We start from the raw sequence: 15,468 nt of genomic DNA, 5'->3' as shown, positions 1-15,468 counted from the left end.
CCCCCCCCCCTCTCTAAAAATTAGAAAAACTTTGAACTTATTTAATAATATAAAAAAATAAGTATCTGTTGCATTCAAGATATCATTATTCTTGTATTGTTCAAAGGTGGCACACTATTTGGCAAACATCTGGTGCGAGATTTAGAATTACAAAGACCGTGCTCATGTCAACGACGACGCAAGCGTTGCTTCTGTTTCCGTCCAAATCATAACGAAAATTGGTTATTCTCACGATATTCTACCGGCTGGAAGTGTGGATTACATGCGGATTGGACCGAATTGACAAATTGTGTTGATACGGAACTCAATAAAATTGAAGGAGATGGAATTAAGCGCCGTTACTTTTATATAACTATCATAAGGGATCCCGTTGCAAGATATCTCTCTGAGTTTAGACACGTGCAGAGAGGTGCTACATGGAGAGGTGCTCGTCATTGGTGCGGAGGTACTCAAGCAAATATACCTCAGTGTTACGATGGTCCCAATTGGAAAGGTGTTACCCTGGAAGAGGTAATATTTCCTGATTTTTTTTACCTTATATTGGCTCTTATTATTATAATATAAATTATAGTACTTTATGTATAAGCGTTTTATCTATATATACTTTAAGGTAAAAACTTTTGTTTTATCTTAAAAATTGGGTTAAAAGCACTGTAAGAAATAAGCGATAATACGAGAAAAATATCAGGGATTTGAATCAAAGCCTGGTCTGCTCCATATTGATAGATTTCTGTTTTGTCTCCGAACCACACAGCCCAAACTCTAAGTTTGTTCGTGTCGCAGGCTCCAACATGTTCCTACTCATTCTAACGTGCTCTATGTTACATAGATTTCCCAAAAAGGTCGGGACACTTAAATAATCGAAAAATATAGTCTTTACAGAAAAATGTTTGAGATAAAAGTTATAGAATTTAAAAAGATCTATTTACTAATCTTCATTCATAATCAGTTTTGAGTGGCGTCGCTAAGGTCAGGCCAAAGTCACATGGATTTTTTTTTTAATGGAACACCTTACTTTTGATCCCAGGATCTAATAACTGATGTTGAGAACTTTGCAAAACGCTTTAAGGAAATATTTTTTTCATTATTTTTTTAGTTATGAGATGTTTGAAAGTTACAGTACATACAGTACTATTAGCCATGTGTCCGATCGACGAATAAAATCTCTTGAATGTTGCTCAGGATTATGTCCTGGATAATATTCGTCAAGATCAAGACCATTGGAGATTATTCCTCTTATTTTTATTTTTGCACTAAAAATTAATTTTTATTGTAAAAGTAACTTGGAATATCCTCATGGCATTTTCTAGTCACATCCGGGTGACAAACTTCTGCGGTCTGCCAGAGTCGTCGGGTGTCCCCATGGCATACGCCATTTATTAGGCTACTATCTTTGATTCGTGTTCTTGGTCGCATTTATCAGGCTCAATTGTTACAGAGCGGATCCGTGTGCTCACTGCTGTTGGTGTATTCTTTTAGATCATCAAATAGCAGCGAGCGCTCCGCAACAGTTGAATCTGCTGAATGCGACTCTATCATCAAGGCATCTATTGGTCCACTTGAGCTATAAAATTTATAAATTTTTCATTCTGATTTTAAGTCCTAGTTTCTAGAGATCCTGTACCCAGATAGCAAAATGATAACAGTATGCCAGCAAATTTGATTGTGATATCATAGCAGATATTAAGCTGCTATTTTCTTATGAAGTTTAGTTTCTAACAGTATAATCTGCCAACAATAGAAATGCAATAAAAATCGAGCATTCTTTGCTACAAATCCGTGACAGCAAATATGTCACAGATATCGGACAAAATTTGTCATGTCAAATATTAATAACAGAAAGACAGCAGAAATCAAGAATGATCTGATGTCACATTGTGATAGCGAAATCGCGGAAACGCTACAGTACAATGTTTTTATTACAATTATTGTATCAAATAGTGACAGCAAAAACACAGCAAAAACTGAGCACGGCCTGCCGTGCAAAAACACGGCAGATTGTAACGATGCGTCGAAAACACGTATTATTACTATCCGTTGTAGTGGTCTTTGGCCACATGTATAAGGGCACGGTGCGCCCGTAATCGTATTAACACATAAGTATAGCAGTGACAGCCATTCCGTATCAGAGATTACCGAAATCGTCCTATTACCGCCGACCGACATCTCCTATTCATATTGCGAATCGAATGAAATCGCCGAGCGCCTCTGGAACAATACGAGCGGAAGCAACAATTTGTATATAAACGATAAATCACTAATAATTTCTATTCCTTTCCGTTCCTGATCATGTTCCGATATTCTACGATCCTGATCTAGTAGCGAGAAAAGATGGAGAGATTACTCTGTCATTGTCGAGCGTTCTTGATAGTAACCTACCGGCTTTCCTAAAAACCGCTGTATTGCCGGGAAAACTCTAGAGTAGAGAGCACTCTGTCCTGTCGAGTGTTCTCGGCCATCGACTAGTTACAAAGCGCCGCTGCACCGATGGGATTTCTCCGGAGCCAGAGCGTACTCTGTCCCGCCGAGCTTTCTCAGCCGCCGGCCAATTGCCTATCGCTTTTGCCGCACCAGCAATAGCCAGGGGATATTATCTCCGTTGAGTTTCTCGACCGTTGGTTGCAGCAAGTGCACTTTTAATCAGTCTCGACAATAGCGGGATAGAGATTTTTCTGCTTCTACCGAGTGTTCTCAGCCGCAAGTATCACCGAATTGCGTTCTTCCCATAAATTGCAGTCGGGAAGACGCTTAGAAATTTATCGCGCCGCGATCGTATTCATGTTGGCGTATACCCGCGTTCCGCGCGCGTCCCGCGAACGACAAAAATTCATCTGTAATGAATCCGGCTAGACAACGACGTGTATACACACCGCGCACACACCACACGCACGCACGACTGCCAGACCGTATTTTTGTTTTCTTCTTTGTATCTACTTACATTCTCTTATAATAAATGTTTTATTATTTTCCTTTGTTAACGTTCCTTTGTGACACGATTTATTTTATTGCATCTCGCCTCTCCGCACCAAACCTCTTTTGCGAACCGACCGACCAGAAAACTGACGAGCTATTTCCGTGTGAAAGTCAGATAGTTATTTGCTATGTAACTGCCAGATGTCCAGCCGTTGCCTTGTCATGATTGGCATTTTAGATTTCCGCGCAGCGTTCCTTAGGTACGCATTGTTTGGATTGTTTTCCACTGTTGTTTGGAGGACATTTCTTTAAAGTCTAAATTGTGTAAGACGTCGATACAATTGGCCGTCAGTAATTTGATAGTCGGGATATTGGCACGGGTCATCGCGGACTGTTGTAATGCGTTCAGAATATATTATATATACTGGAAGGGCCATAGGTGACTGTCGCTCCAACATCTATCTGTCATTGTCTGAATGCTTCACCATAATGCGCATGCGTCGATTATTATTATGTAATGTTAAGAGTGTTGTACTCTCGCCTTATATGTAGAACATACACACACGTTCAAAGCTCACATATAAATCACTTGCAAATGTACAGCAAACAAACTTTTAGACAAGGATAGATAGATATTGGAAACACTTTTATTACATTGGTCAGATACGGTATGATCCTTCCAGTATGTTCTAAGAGCTTGCGATACCAAGGACTGCGCGGAATTTTCTCAACAGCGGTGGTAATCGATTATTGCGAAAAGGTGACGACCACTCTATTGAAGGTTTCAATATTTAATTTCGAAGTCATACTGCTGGAACTCGAATGCCTATCCTCTAGATGTTTAGTGGGAGATTCCAGTTTTTAGAGTCATCTCAGAGACTGGTGATCTGTTATTACTATAAAGGGATACCCGTCTAAGTAATCCCGCATCCGGCGAATTCCCCATACGAAGCATTTAAGCTCCGTCGCGCTGTAATTTTGTTCTGATTTAACGTGCAGTTTGCGTATATTATGACGCGCTTCTCCTCCGGGAAGTTCTGTATGAGTACGGCTCCGAGATCGGTATTATTACTCGCGTCAATTTATAATGGCGAATTCGACGTATGCACTGTCACATGCTTTAGTGCTGCCCTGACGTGGTGCGATTGTAGAACTTTAGTGCTATACCAAATTGCACTGTCAGAAACATCAACGCATCATTTTTTGAATTCGTTTAGTTTATTCGGTTGGTTCGAATATAAATTCAGCACTACACTCAGTTTTTATTTGCCGAATATGATAATCTTAACGCACTAAGACAGTGCACACAAGCTGAATGTATGGCACTGAAAAAGTTCGCCCTTCGTGCGCACAGTGCGGTCTGCCGAATTCATTATAAGATAAATCTTCTCGAAAAATTGGGACATGCGAAGGGACGATGGTGAAAATATTCTTTAATTTTTGATACGTGGTTTCTTTATCCGGCCCCCATTTCTATCACGCGTTTTTGCATGTGAGTGAACGGGAGCGGCTACAGAACTGTGAAACGACAACCAATAGGAAGCTATGCCCAAAAATTGCCAAATCTATTTCACCGTCTTTGGCATCGGCCATTCGTTTATTGCCTTGACTTTGTCGGGTCGGTTTTTACCTCCCTATCTATAAGCTCTCGAGATAAGCTACAAGAATGTATAATAAAAAATAGGGATTTCTATTTAAAAAAATATTAATGATCTTGATCTGATTTTGACAAGGTCACTCAAGGTCAAGTCCACATTTCCATCATGTGTCTCCCTTTAAGCTATGCAACCTTCGTTTGAAAAATTTTTCAATAAAATCATCGATTTGCGAGGTAATCAATCATATCACTTAAAATAAAACACTCTGTGCGCGCGCGCTCGCTCGCCCGCCTCAAACGTTTCTCTCTTCAGAGTGCACGTGCGGAGAGGTATATTCATAGGTTGTACGCGATGAACTTTCTAGCGTGATCGTAGCCGGAGAAATATCTTAATAAATAAACAATTCTTCACATTGAAAGAATTGTTGCTTGGTTTTCAAAAAAATCAGTTTAATATTCTGAATTCTCTGTAGGAATTGTATTAGAAATTAAACTAATAGGAAAATACTATATATTTTTATTTTCATTAGCCACGTTATGTTGTTTTTATATTTTTCCGTAAGAAATTTAAATACAAGATAAATATTAATAGATATACGTTGTATAGCGGTAAATGGAAGAACTATGGTTCGATATAATATTGCCGTGTTGTGTTTCTGCTGTGTTTTTGCTGTTACTTGTTAAGATTGCAGCACGTGCTTGATTTTTGCCATGTTTTTGCCGCCATGCCATGCAAGCACATAAATTCGATTTCTGACATTTATCAGTATAATACAATGATATCATATTACATTCAATTTTGGTTTAGTTTCTGATGATATGTATATTGTCTCAGCATGAAATGTTCAAAATATACTATTTTTATGCCAAGAACTTCTGTTTAATTTTTGCAAATTTTTTTATAATTTATCTTGATATTGAAACTGCTTGTTTTCTGTTATATTTCTACCGACACTGAGATGGCAGATAATGTTCGGTTACTATTCGAGTTCTGCCAACATAGTATGTAGTACACAAATAGTAATACATGATCTTGGCAAGTCTTGGCTAACTAAGTAGATAGAGATCGGCCACTATAGAACACGGAACGTTGAAAGAATGCTACTGAGAGATTGCAATGAATGTTGATGTGTCAATGTTGCATCTATATTGATTCTTCTACATTGATTGTTAATGTTGCTGCAACGTTGAAACAATATTGAACCACAAGTTGAATCTTTATTGATTTTTCCACATTGATTGTTGATGTTGCTGTAACGTTGAAATGACGTTGAATAAATTATATATTGAAATCTATTTTATATTTTGTAAAAAATATACAATATAAAAGTCGATTCATGATCTTTCTACATATCTATACGTCACAGGTATACATCCACTAACATTCAGTGTTCGTGGATCATTAAAGCAGCAGTTCCTGTAGATTGCAGAGGTCGGGCATCATTAGATAGGGTACAAGATTAGATGAGTGACTGCTTAGAAAAATAAGGAAACTAATTCCCAAATGAGGGAAAGCCTTTTTTTTTTAATTATAATTTTATCGTGCGTGTTTCGGAATATGATGTTAATTACACACACAATAATACTTATGTATTTTAATAATAAAACTGAATTAATTAATATGCGAAAAATGTTTTACGTCTTACAGACGATGCAATTCAACGTTTCTGCAACGTCTTTTGAACATTGAATCTACATTTTGCGATGTTGCTGCAATGTTCGCAATGTTGCAGTTCAATGTTTCTGAGATATTGGGCATGTTCAAAGCGGCTAACCTGCTCACTAAGCAAATGAGTACGATTGGTTGTTACTTATATATCCAATTACAGACCTTCTAATAAGAGTCACTACATGAGAAAACCGTATTTTGATTGGTCCGGCATGTTTTAACAATTCCCATCTATATTTGTATTATTATTAAATTTCAACAACATAATTATTATAATATTAATTATTTTAAAGGTATTAACAAATAGATTTCTTACATTATATGTCGAAATAATACATGCCAGAAAAATTATTTATTTTAATCTCTTTTTTTTAACGAAATTATTTTGAAAATTTAAAGATTTGATTGTGTACTTTGAAACGAGAATTAAAAATGACAAAAGTGAGCAAGCTCATTAGAATATTTATAATTTCATTAGTTAACATCTAATAAATTTGCTCAATTTTATAATTTTCACATCGTTTCAATTTAGTAAAATTGTGTTTAGGACACATTATTAATTGCCTTGATCTTGACATGTTTCGTAATTCTGTATGACATTAAAAGGTTTTAGCCTTAATAATTTTAATTTTTTTAAATTACTAATTTAATATTTGAGGCATACATATAATTAGTACTAATTATGTACATAGAGAGAGAGAAGAGTGAAAGAAAGATTTATAATAATTGTATTTTTAACGAAACATATGTTATTAATTTTTAAATAATAAATTTATGTAAATATTATTTAACTTTGCAGAGAGAAGAATTTGATTACAACCAATTTTTCACACCCAACATCTTTTGCTAACATTTTTCGCCTATAAAACATGACGTTCGGTATTTTCGAGGAAATGCTTCCATTATGTAGCTTTTGGTTACTGAATTATTGCAAAATAGAGTTGCACACCTAACCATTTTTAATAATTATCAGTATAATCGAGTACAACACATGTACGCGTGTTCCGTCAGCGCAGATTTAAGTCATTATGTTAGAGACGTGTTAAGATTTAAATAAAGATATATATTTCTCTCTTTATTATCGATTTTGTTAAAATTACTACCCTATATACAAAAAGTCGGCTCGTATCGCGACTTTTATTATAGGATCTCTAAATTCAACCAATCATATTCAATCACTCGGCGAGCAAGCTAGCTGCTTTATTCGGATTGAACGCGCTCATTGATTCAACGTTAGTGCGCGCGCCAATGCTACTCCGTGATTGGCTCTGCCGTGTTGTGAAAACGATGAGAGAAGTGACACCATACTTTGCGATTGACCTGCTTACCGATGTGATAATAGCGTATCATGGAGAGTGAAATTAATTTAATTCATGAAACTAATTTAATTAATTTAATTAAATTAATTCTTAATCTGTTAAAACCCTTTATTATTCCGAAGAGCTCCATCAAGCCATATCATCTCGTTTAAAGTGTGCTCGAATGAGATTGTCTTCGTTCACGAATTCCAACTTGCTTTATTGTGAGCACGTGTTCAGAAAAAGCTATATCTATAGAATTCATTCCCTTTCCAATCGCAGAACTCAGAGGAGTCTTTTACAGTAAATAATGCATGAAATCATGAATGAAAATATGTCATTAGAACTTTTGGTATATAGAACAAAATGTATGTAAAAATTCATATACAAATACATATATACATTTTATGTTCAAATTAACCTAAAAGTGCTATTATGAAATTGTTTGTAGGGTGTATCTGAAATAATGTTCACTAACCATATAGTACTGTTCTTAATAAAAAAAACTGTCGAAAAATCTACCATTTTGCAATTTTTACAATATGCAAGTACTAACGTAATTATTTCAGTATAAAATACTCAGATCACTTCACACACACGCATGCACGTGCACACGCACGCACATTGATATTGGCGCGCATTTTTAAAATCACATTTCCAGTTTCACAACATCATGCCCGGAGCTTTGCCTGATTTTTATCTAGAGGATCTTTACTAGTCCTTCTTCTTACTGAATCATTTGGAGCATATTTTCGGGCATCTTTACTACTGATTCCTGCGGCAACTGACTCCAAAACTTTTAGGGTTGCAGCAGACTTAAAAAACTAGGAAAACCGGGAAGAATCAGGGAAATTGAAATTGGTCATGGAAAACCGGGAAAAGCAGGGGAAAACGTAAAAAAATCTGGAATTTTGGAATTTACTCACAATTTTCTTAAATTGCTCCTATTCCAAATAATTATTATAATTTTTTAATATTGTATTATATCTGACGTTTGTAGTTATTGTAAATACATCATTCAAAACTTGCGTATTGTAAATGATTTTAATAAAATAATTAAAATTTATATTTTATTCAGTATTTTTATTTGATCCTTCTTTTTCGTAATTTTTTTTTCCAATACTAATTTATTTTTTGTTGGCTTAAATTTGCACTCAAAATTTTTTATTAAAATTTTATGCTACTAAGCCTTTTTGTTGTTTTTAATAATACAGACTAGCTTTCCTGCAATCTTTGATTGTAAATCTGTTAAAATTTATATATTTTAACTTATTTTATGTTAGAAAATTTTCCATTTTCATCTGGAAAACCTGAAAAAATCAAGGAATTTTAAAATTTATTTTCTGCGGCGATCCTGATTTTATTTTTTTAATCCTAGCTCTCTCTCCCTGAGGAATAGCAGATTGAATCCCTCTTCTGAAGTAAGAAATAAGCGAAAATACGAGAAAAATATTAAGACGCTTTGAAATTCGAACCGAGGCCTGATCTCCTTTATATTGGTAGATCTGTCTTACCACTGAGTCACACAGCACTGACTCTGATAGTTTCTTTGTTATACTTACTTCTTCTTACAGCACTCTTTCTCATTTTGTACGTGGCTGTTTCCTGTCAGATAATTTTCTGTCGTGATCTTTTCTATAGTAAACATATTGTACTTGTTGTTAATATAAGAACAGAAAGTAAATTAATTTGACGCTTTTAAGATTTTAATAGATAAGAAATAAGGAACAGAACTATTGATACAGTTTAGGAGATTTTGTTTAATAATGAGATTATTTTTTATATTTGTCCAGTTTATGGAATGCCCTTACAATTTGGCAAGAAATCGTCAAACGAGAATGCTGGCAGATCTATCGATAGTTGGCTGTTATAACTCCACTCTTAGCAAAACTGATGAAGAACGTCTAATATTGGCTAGTGCTAAACACAACTTACAATTTATGCCTTTCTTCATGCTAACTGAATATCAGAAGGTATGTAATATGTTAAAATGCACGCAATTTATTTTTATTGTTATCATCATTATTACCATTTTTAGATAAATATATTTATTATCTACTATAACTTTTTGTTACAATGCTCATGGTATTTATCATATAAAACTTTTTTTATTGTGTGGTGTATCAGCATTCAATAGTTGATACTACTTGGAGACGAGAGAACGCTTCACGTGGAAAAAAGATTGTGATCTCATTTAGAGTGAGATTTCACTTGCGCATTTTTATCACGACAAATGTGTGCAGGACAGAGAGGTCCTCGGATCTTTCTATTCTATAACCAATCAACAAGCTTAACAAATTTCTCATATGACAAAAATGCACAAATGAAATCTCACGCTTACAGCGAATACTTGATATGCGTACTGACTGACTGGTAACTTTCTGTTAAATTATTTTAATTTTGTCAGTGCGTGTAAACGTGACATGTCTGTTTAATTAATCATCTTGGTGCATGTTGTATCAGCGTTAGTACACCATTCTTTAAATGCATTGCTGAAATTAAGATAATTTAATAGAAACTTAGTTACGCGTATCAAATGCTCGGTGTAAATTACAATAATGTATTTAAACAATAATGTACTAAATTGATACAATATGTGTCAAAAGGATTAATTAAATACATATAACAAAAAAATTATTATAATAGGCTAATGAGAGTCAGATCGATAAACGGCTCAATTATTTATTAGTGAACAATTAATAATCAGGAATTGGATTGATGTCTTCTTTATTTTGAACGTTTTGACTCTCTTTGGAGTCCTTCTCAGCAAGAATGATACAAGAATAATTAGCTTACATGTCCATAATGTTTAAGTTACTCGCAAATTGACAAAGATGCAGCATTGTTAATTAAAAAAGAAAAAACAAATCTTATTAGAGTGATATATGCGTAAACAATTTAAATGACTTACCATCACAGAACATGAAGCAATGCACTGAAGCTTTGTTGAACATATTAAAACTTAAAAAGTAGAATTGTTAAAATCAAATATAAAGATCATTTTATTAATTGACGAATATAACAATTTTAACGAAATATGTTTTATATACAAAGCTTCAGTGCGTTGGTTCATGTTCCGTGATGGTAAATCATTTAAATTGTTTACGCATATATCACTAATAAGATTTGTTTTTTTAAAAAATGTCAGATTAACAATGCTGCATCTTTGTCAATTTGAGAGTAACTTAAACATTATGGACATGTGAGCTAATTATTCTTGTATCATTCTTGCTGAGGAGGACTCCAAAGAGAGTCGAAATGTTTCAAAATAAAGAAGACATCAATCCAATTTCTGATTATTGATTGTTTACTAAATAATTGCGTCGTTTTTATCGATGCTGACTCTCATTAGCCTATTATAGTTATTTTTTGTTATTGTTTAAAATTCGAGAGTTCTAATATAATTATTGTTATTGTTAAATATATATATTATATATGTATTCATATGCATCGCGCTGAAAATAAGATAATTCAATAGAAAATTACTAGTTCGTATTTATATCCACAATGTAGAAGTCTTTTACATCAAGCATTCGATATGCTAACTAATAACTTTCTATTAAATTATCTTAATTTCAACAATGTATTTAAAAAATGATGTACTAAATTAGTACAATATGTACAAATGATTAATTAAATATTCGTATCATAAATATGTTTACACTTATTATCGAAATTAATAACATTAATGGTAACTTTCTATTGAATTATTTTATGGTGTTTTCGGTTCAACCGGGTTTGAACCAACCTGGATTGGAAAATGCTTTACTATTGGTTGACGTTATACGCTCTACCAATGGGAGAACACGAAATGTCATTAATTTAATCCAGGCAAATCCGGTTGGGCCGAAACGCATAAAATAATTCAATAGAAAGTTATTATCCTCGCAGAAAAAAAATTTTTATAAAAAGGTACAGAAAAATTATGTAGATTGAGACAAGCTCTTAGAAATTCTTAATTTTTCGTAGATATTCGTAGTGAGAACATAGAGTGGCGTTGCTTGAAAGTGGAGGATATCTAGGTTTTTCAAAGAAACAACGCCGCTTTACGTCCCACTACGAACATCTGTAAAAAATTAATAATTTCTAAGATCTTGTCTCAATCTATGTACTTTTCGTAAAAGTTTCTCCGCCAGAATAGTTATACATATATAAAGGTAGTAACTTTGTCCACTTGGAAAATTACCGCTATTTTTAGAGATATAAAATAATATATTTATTGAAGTTGTATAGCATTAAGAGAGGTATAATATACTACTAATGGTTTTTCTATGAGTGGAAGCGTTTCAAAGTCTTCTCCACTTTTTAAAATGGAATCGTATAATTTTTGTTTATACAATATGATTCCTCTAATTATATTCTGCTATAAAAGTATTATACTTGTATCTTGATGGTAATGATATAAAAAAAAGTTTACATTTATTTTATACTTTATTCTGGCATATGATATAAAATATTAAATAACTTATAAACTGTTAATTTTTTTATACATATCTTAATACTTTTATGAACAGAATAATGAGATGAATCAATTGGTGGAAAGAAAACATAGCTTTAAAAAAATATGTATGCAAAAAGGATAATTTTGTAAATAAGCAACTATCAGTTTTCTTTTCTTTTTCACGCATTATAAATTTTTTGCATTAAAAATCATATTCCTTCTGTCAGAAGCATTTTCTTTCAAATAAATTTCAACAAGGAATACGAGAACTCTCGTCAAAACATAGCAGATTATAGCTTACGTAAAAAATATAATCTTATGCTTACAAATTGTTTAAAAAAATCTTTCTTTGTAAATTTAGACCTCTGTAAGTCTCCTTTTAGAAAGATTTTTTAAAAGAATTTATAAGCAAAAAAGTTATATTTTTGCTTAATTAATAAATTAGGTCGTGTGCCTCATTTATTAAACGTAATTTATCTATGATGTCCCCCGTTTCCTTTGCACTCGTCGCGACTATGAGGGTATTATCCGCATATTATAAATTACTAATCTTCTTTCTCCCAATCGATATGCCTCCTTGCATTCCTCTAAAACCTGCCTCATGACATATTCACTGTAGATGTTAAACAGTGGAAGGGACAGGATGCAACCCTGTCTTACCCCTGCATATACTTGAAAGTTATTTGAATATGTCTGGTCTATTCGAATCTTTACTATATTATCCTGATATAAGCTGCGAATCATTCGGATCAGATGTTTCGGTGTTCCCATCTTTTCCAAAATTTTTCATAGCAGGCTCCATTTCACCTTATCAACCATCTTATTATAGTTAACAAAACAAAGAAACACCGAATGATTGAATTCTCTTGCCTTCTCTATAAGTTGTCTGATATTTAGAATTTGCACTGTCGTACAAATCGTCCCTGCCTGGGAAAAATCCGGCCTGTTCATCCGATATCTATGGCAAAAAAAATCGATTTCAATCATCCGTGTATAATGTGCAGAAGGATTTTACTACACTAGCGTGCGATATCAGTGCTACCGTTCTATAGTTCATACATTCCAAAGATGAGCCCTTTTTAAAGATGGGAACAAATTCGATTCCTGCCAATCCACGGGCTATATGATTGTCTACCATACAATGTTACATATTCTGTGGATATGCATCCACTCCTTTTTCTTCCATAGTTTTCAAGATCTCAGCTGTTATCCCATCTGTTCCCGGAGATTTTCTTTGTTTTAAGAATTTTATTGCTCTTTTGATCTCTTCGCATTATATGCTGAGCTCCCCTAGGAGCTCCCCTAGGAGTGTGGGTATGCATCACTATCCATCGTAGTCATCCTCAAACAGTTTCTGGCAGTATTTCTTCCACACCTCTTTAATGCCGATCAAATTATTATCTCCACTCCTTGTTCGTTCTTGATTGTTCGCGGTATAAACTCTCTAACAGATATCTGACTTTGTTGAACAATTCACGGGATGCATGGCGATTGAAATACCATTCAAGTTCTACGCATATTGATGAGATATATTCATTTTTGTCCCATCTGCTAGCTGTTTGTATATCCTGGTTTATTTGTTCAAGCCGTGTATGTTTACTATCGTCATCCCTGCTTCGCTTTATGGCTTTTCTGTTCAACAAGTTGTAATGTATTGTCAGTCCAATGCTTCTTTTTAATAATTCTTGATTTAAGGCATTGATTCACGGCATTCATAATCCATTCCTTTGTCTCCTGCTATGCTGCATCTGAGTGACTTCTCATATCTGGTATCCCCGAACTCAAAGCGATTCGGAATTGTCCCGGGTTTGTCACACCAACCATCGTTTCATGCTGAACTCAGGTTGTTTTTTTAATTTAAACTTAGCCCATAGCAGATGTGGTCTAAGCATCTGCGCCAGGCTTCGTCTTCGCATTAACTATTGAGGACTTTCATCTAGATCTAATTAGAAAATAATCAATTTGGTTTTTTGTGTGATCATCGGGGCGCTTCTCCATGTTGATAGGCGTTTAGGATGATATTTAAAGACAGTGTGACACACATACACACACTTCCATCCATATCCATATCCATACCCCCCCCTCCACACACGCACACACACACGCACGCACGCACACACACACAATTTATTCTCAATAATGAAATCTAAGGGAGTTGCTCCCCCCTGTCGTTTCTTTCTCCAAGGCCATACTTCCCCACAATTGACACTTTGTGTTCTACGGTCTTTCCGACTTTCGCATTAAAATCTCATAATTATTAGAAGCTCTTTGGCCGGTATTTTGACTGCTAGCTATGGCAGAGTTTATTCTTTCCACGTCCTCCTCCTCCTTCACTTCTGAGATCAGCATATATACTTGTATCAAGTGGAGACATGTTGGTTTCGCGTCCAGGATCATTATGATGAGTCGATCGCTGATGGAACGATATTCGTACGCATACCAGCTTCTTGCTGACGATAAACTCTATCCCATTTCTTCCTGTTTCTTCGACTCTCGAGATGTATATTGCGTGTTTGATATCTGAAAGTGTCCTTTCCTTTCCAGTAAGTTTCAGCTATTCCACATATGTCCACGAGTTTTTCGTTCAGTTCTCTTTTTAATATTCGAAGTTTCCCTATTTGTAGCAGACCATGCACGTTCCAGGTAGCCAAATCAATCAATTTCCTCAGCTGATATCTCTCTTTCAGTCACTAATTTCGCATGCGCAACCTAGTCGTCTATCCTCGTTTGGTAAAATGAAAATATATTTTCATTTTACATCTGTCTACCAAATAGTTATATCATGTCTTTAAAATTTGTTTTATGTAAGTGAATTAAAATTGGTTTTTTACTGTTATTTATATTAATTTTTTAATTTATTCACATTTGCATTATACAGTAAATGGAACAGTTTAATGGAACATGTGCAACAAACCTTATAAAATTAGTTCAATCTTAATAGTCATTTAACTTAGTAATTTTTTAACTTAGTAATTAAAGGACCAAGACATTAACTCGGACATCACCACCACGTGTTTTCTCTTCTCTTTTTATGTTATTAGTTTATACGTGTATGCGCTACCATTATGTAATTTTGTTAATATATCTTTTGTTCTGAAGAGGACCTTGACCGTAGGTCGAAACGTATACGTTTAATATTCACTTTGAATAAATGATATTATAAAATACATACTAATAACCGTATCTAAAAACCATACTAATAACAGTGTCGGTTTAAATTGGCATTTTATTTATTATTTTTTATAATAAAATTTGATTAGTATCAAAAATCAACATTCTCGGGAAGATATCTCAATTTTTTGTCTTAACATTCTCTTTCTCAAAAGAAGGACACGATAATAGACTTAGTGAATAGAATTTTCTTTTTATCGGACATAGAATTCCATAGAAAAAAATTTTGAGTTTATTATAAAAGTTCTTTTAAACAATGACTATCCTTTAAAATTCATATTTGATACCATATCTGAAAGAATTAGAAGTCTTCTTAATAAAAAAAACATTAATACAAAATAAAAAACTGACAATGGAGACGAAATAAAAAACTCTCTTC

The 15,468-nt window shown here is 34.0% G+C and overlaps 1 protein-coding gene across 4 annotated transcripts in view; it reads left to right on the top strand.

The window, feature by feature from the left end:
- Nucleotides 1-15,468, top strand: part of LOC108756619 (heparan-sulfate 6-O-sulfotransferase 1) — a 90,537-nt gene that overhangs the window by 12,859 nt on the left and 62,210 nt on the right. For all 4 annotated transcript variants that reach the window (XM_018500561.1, XM_018500560.1, XM_018500559.1 and 1 more), the window contains exons 2-3: nt 107-510; nt 9,271-9,450. In XM_018500561.1, the coding sequence (XP_018356063.1) occupies nt 107-510; nt 9,271-9,450 (584 nt within the window). The remainder of the gene's footprint in view (nt 1-106; nt 511-9,270; nt 9,451-15,468) is intronic.

The sequence above is a fragment of the Trachymyrmex septentrionalis genome, unplaced genomic scaffold, assembly GCF_001594115.1.
Source record: "Trachymyrmex septentrionalis isolate Tsep2-gDNA-1 unplaced genomic scaffold, Tsep1.0 scaffold129, whole genome shotgun sequence".
NCBI classification, from domain to species: Eukaryota; Metazoa; Arthropoda; class Insecta; order Hymenoptera; family Formicidae; genus Trachymyrmex; species Trachymyrmex septentrionalis.
This window is presented reverse-complemented; position numbering and strand designations above follow the sequence as displayed.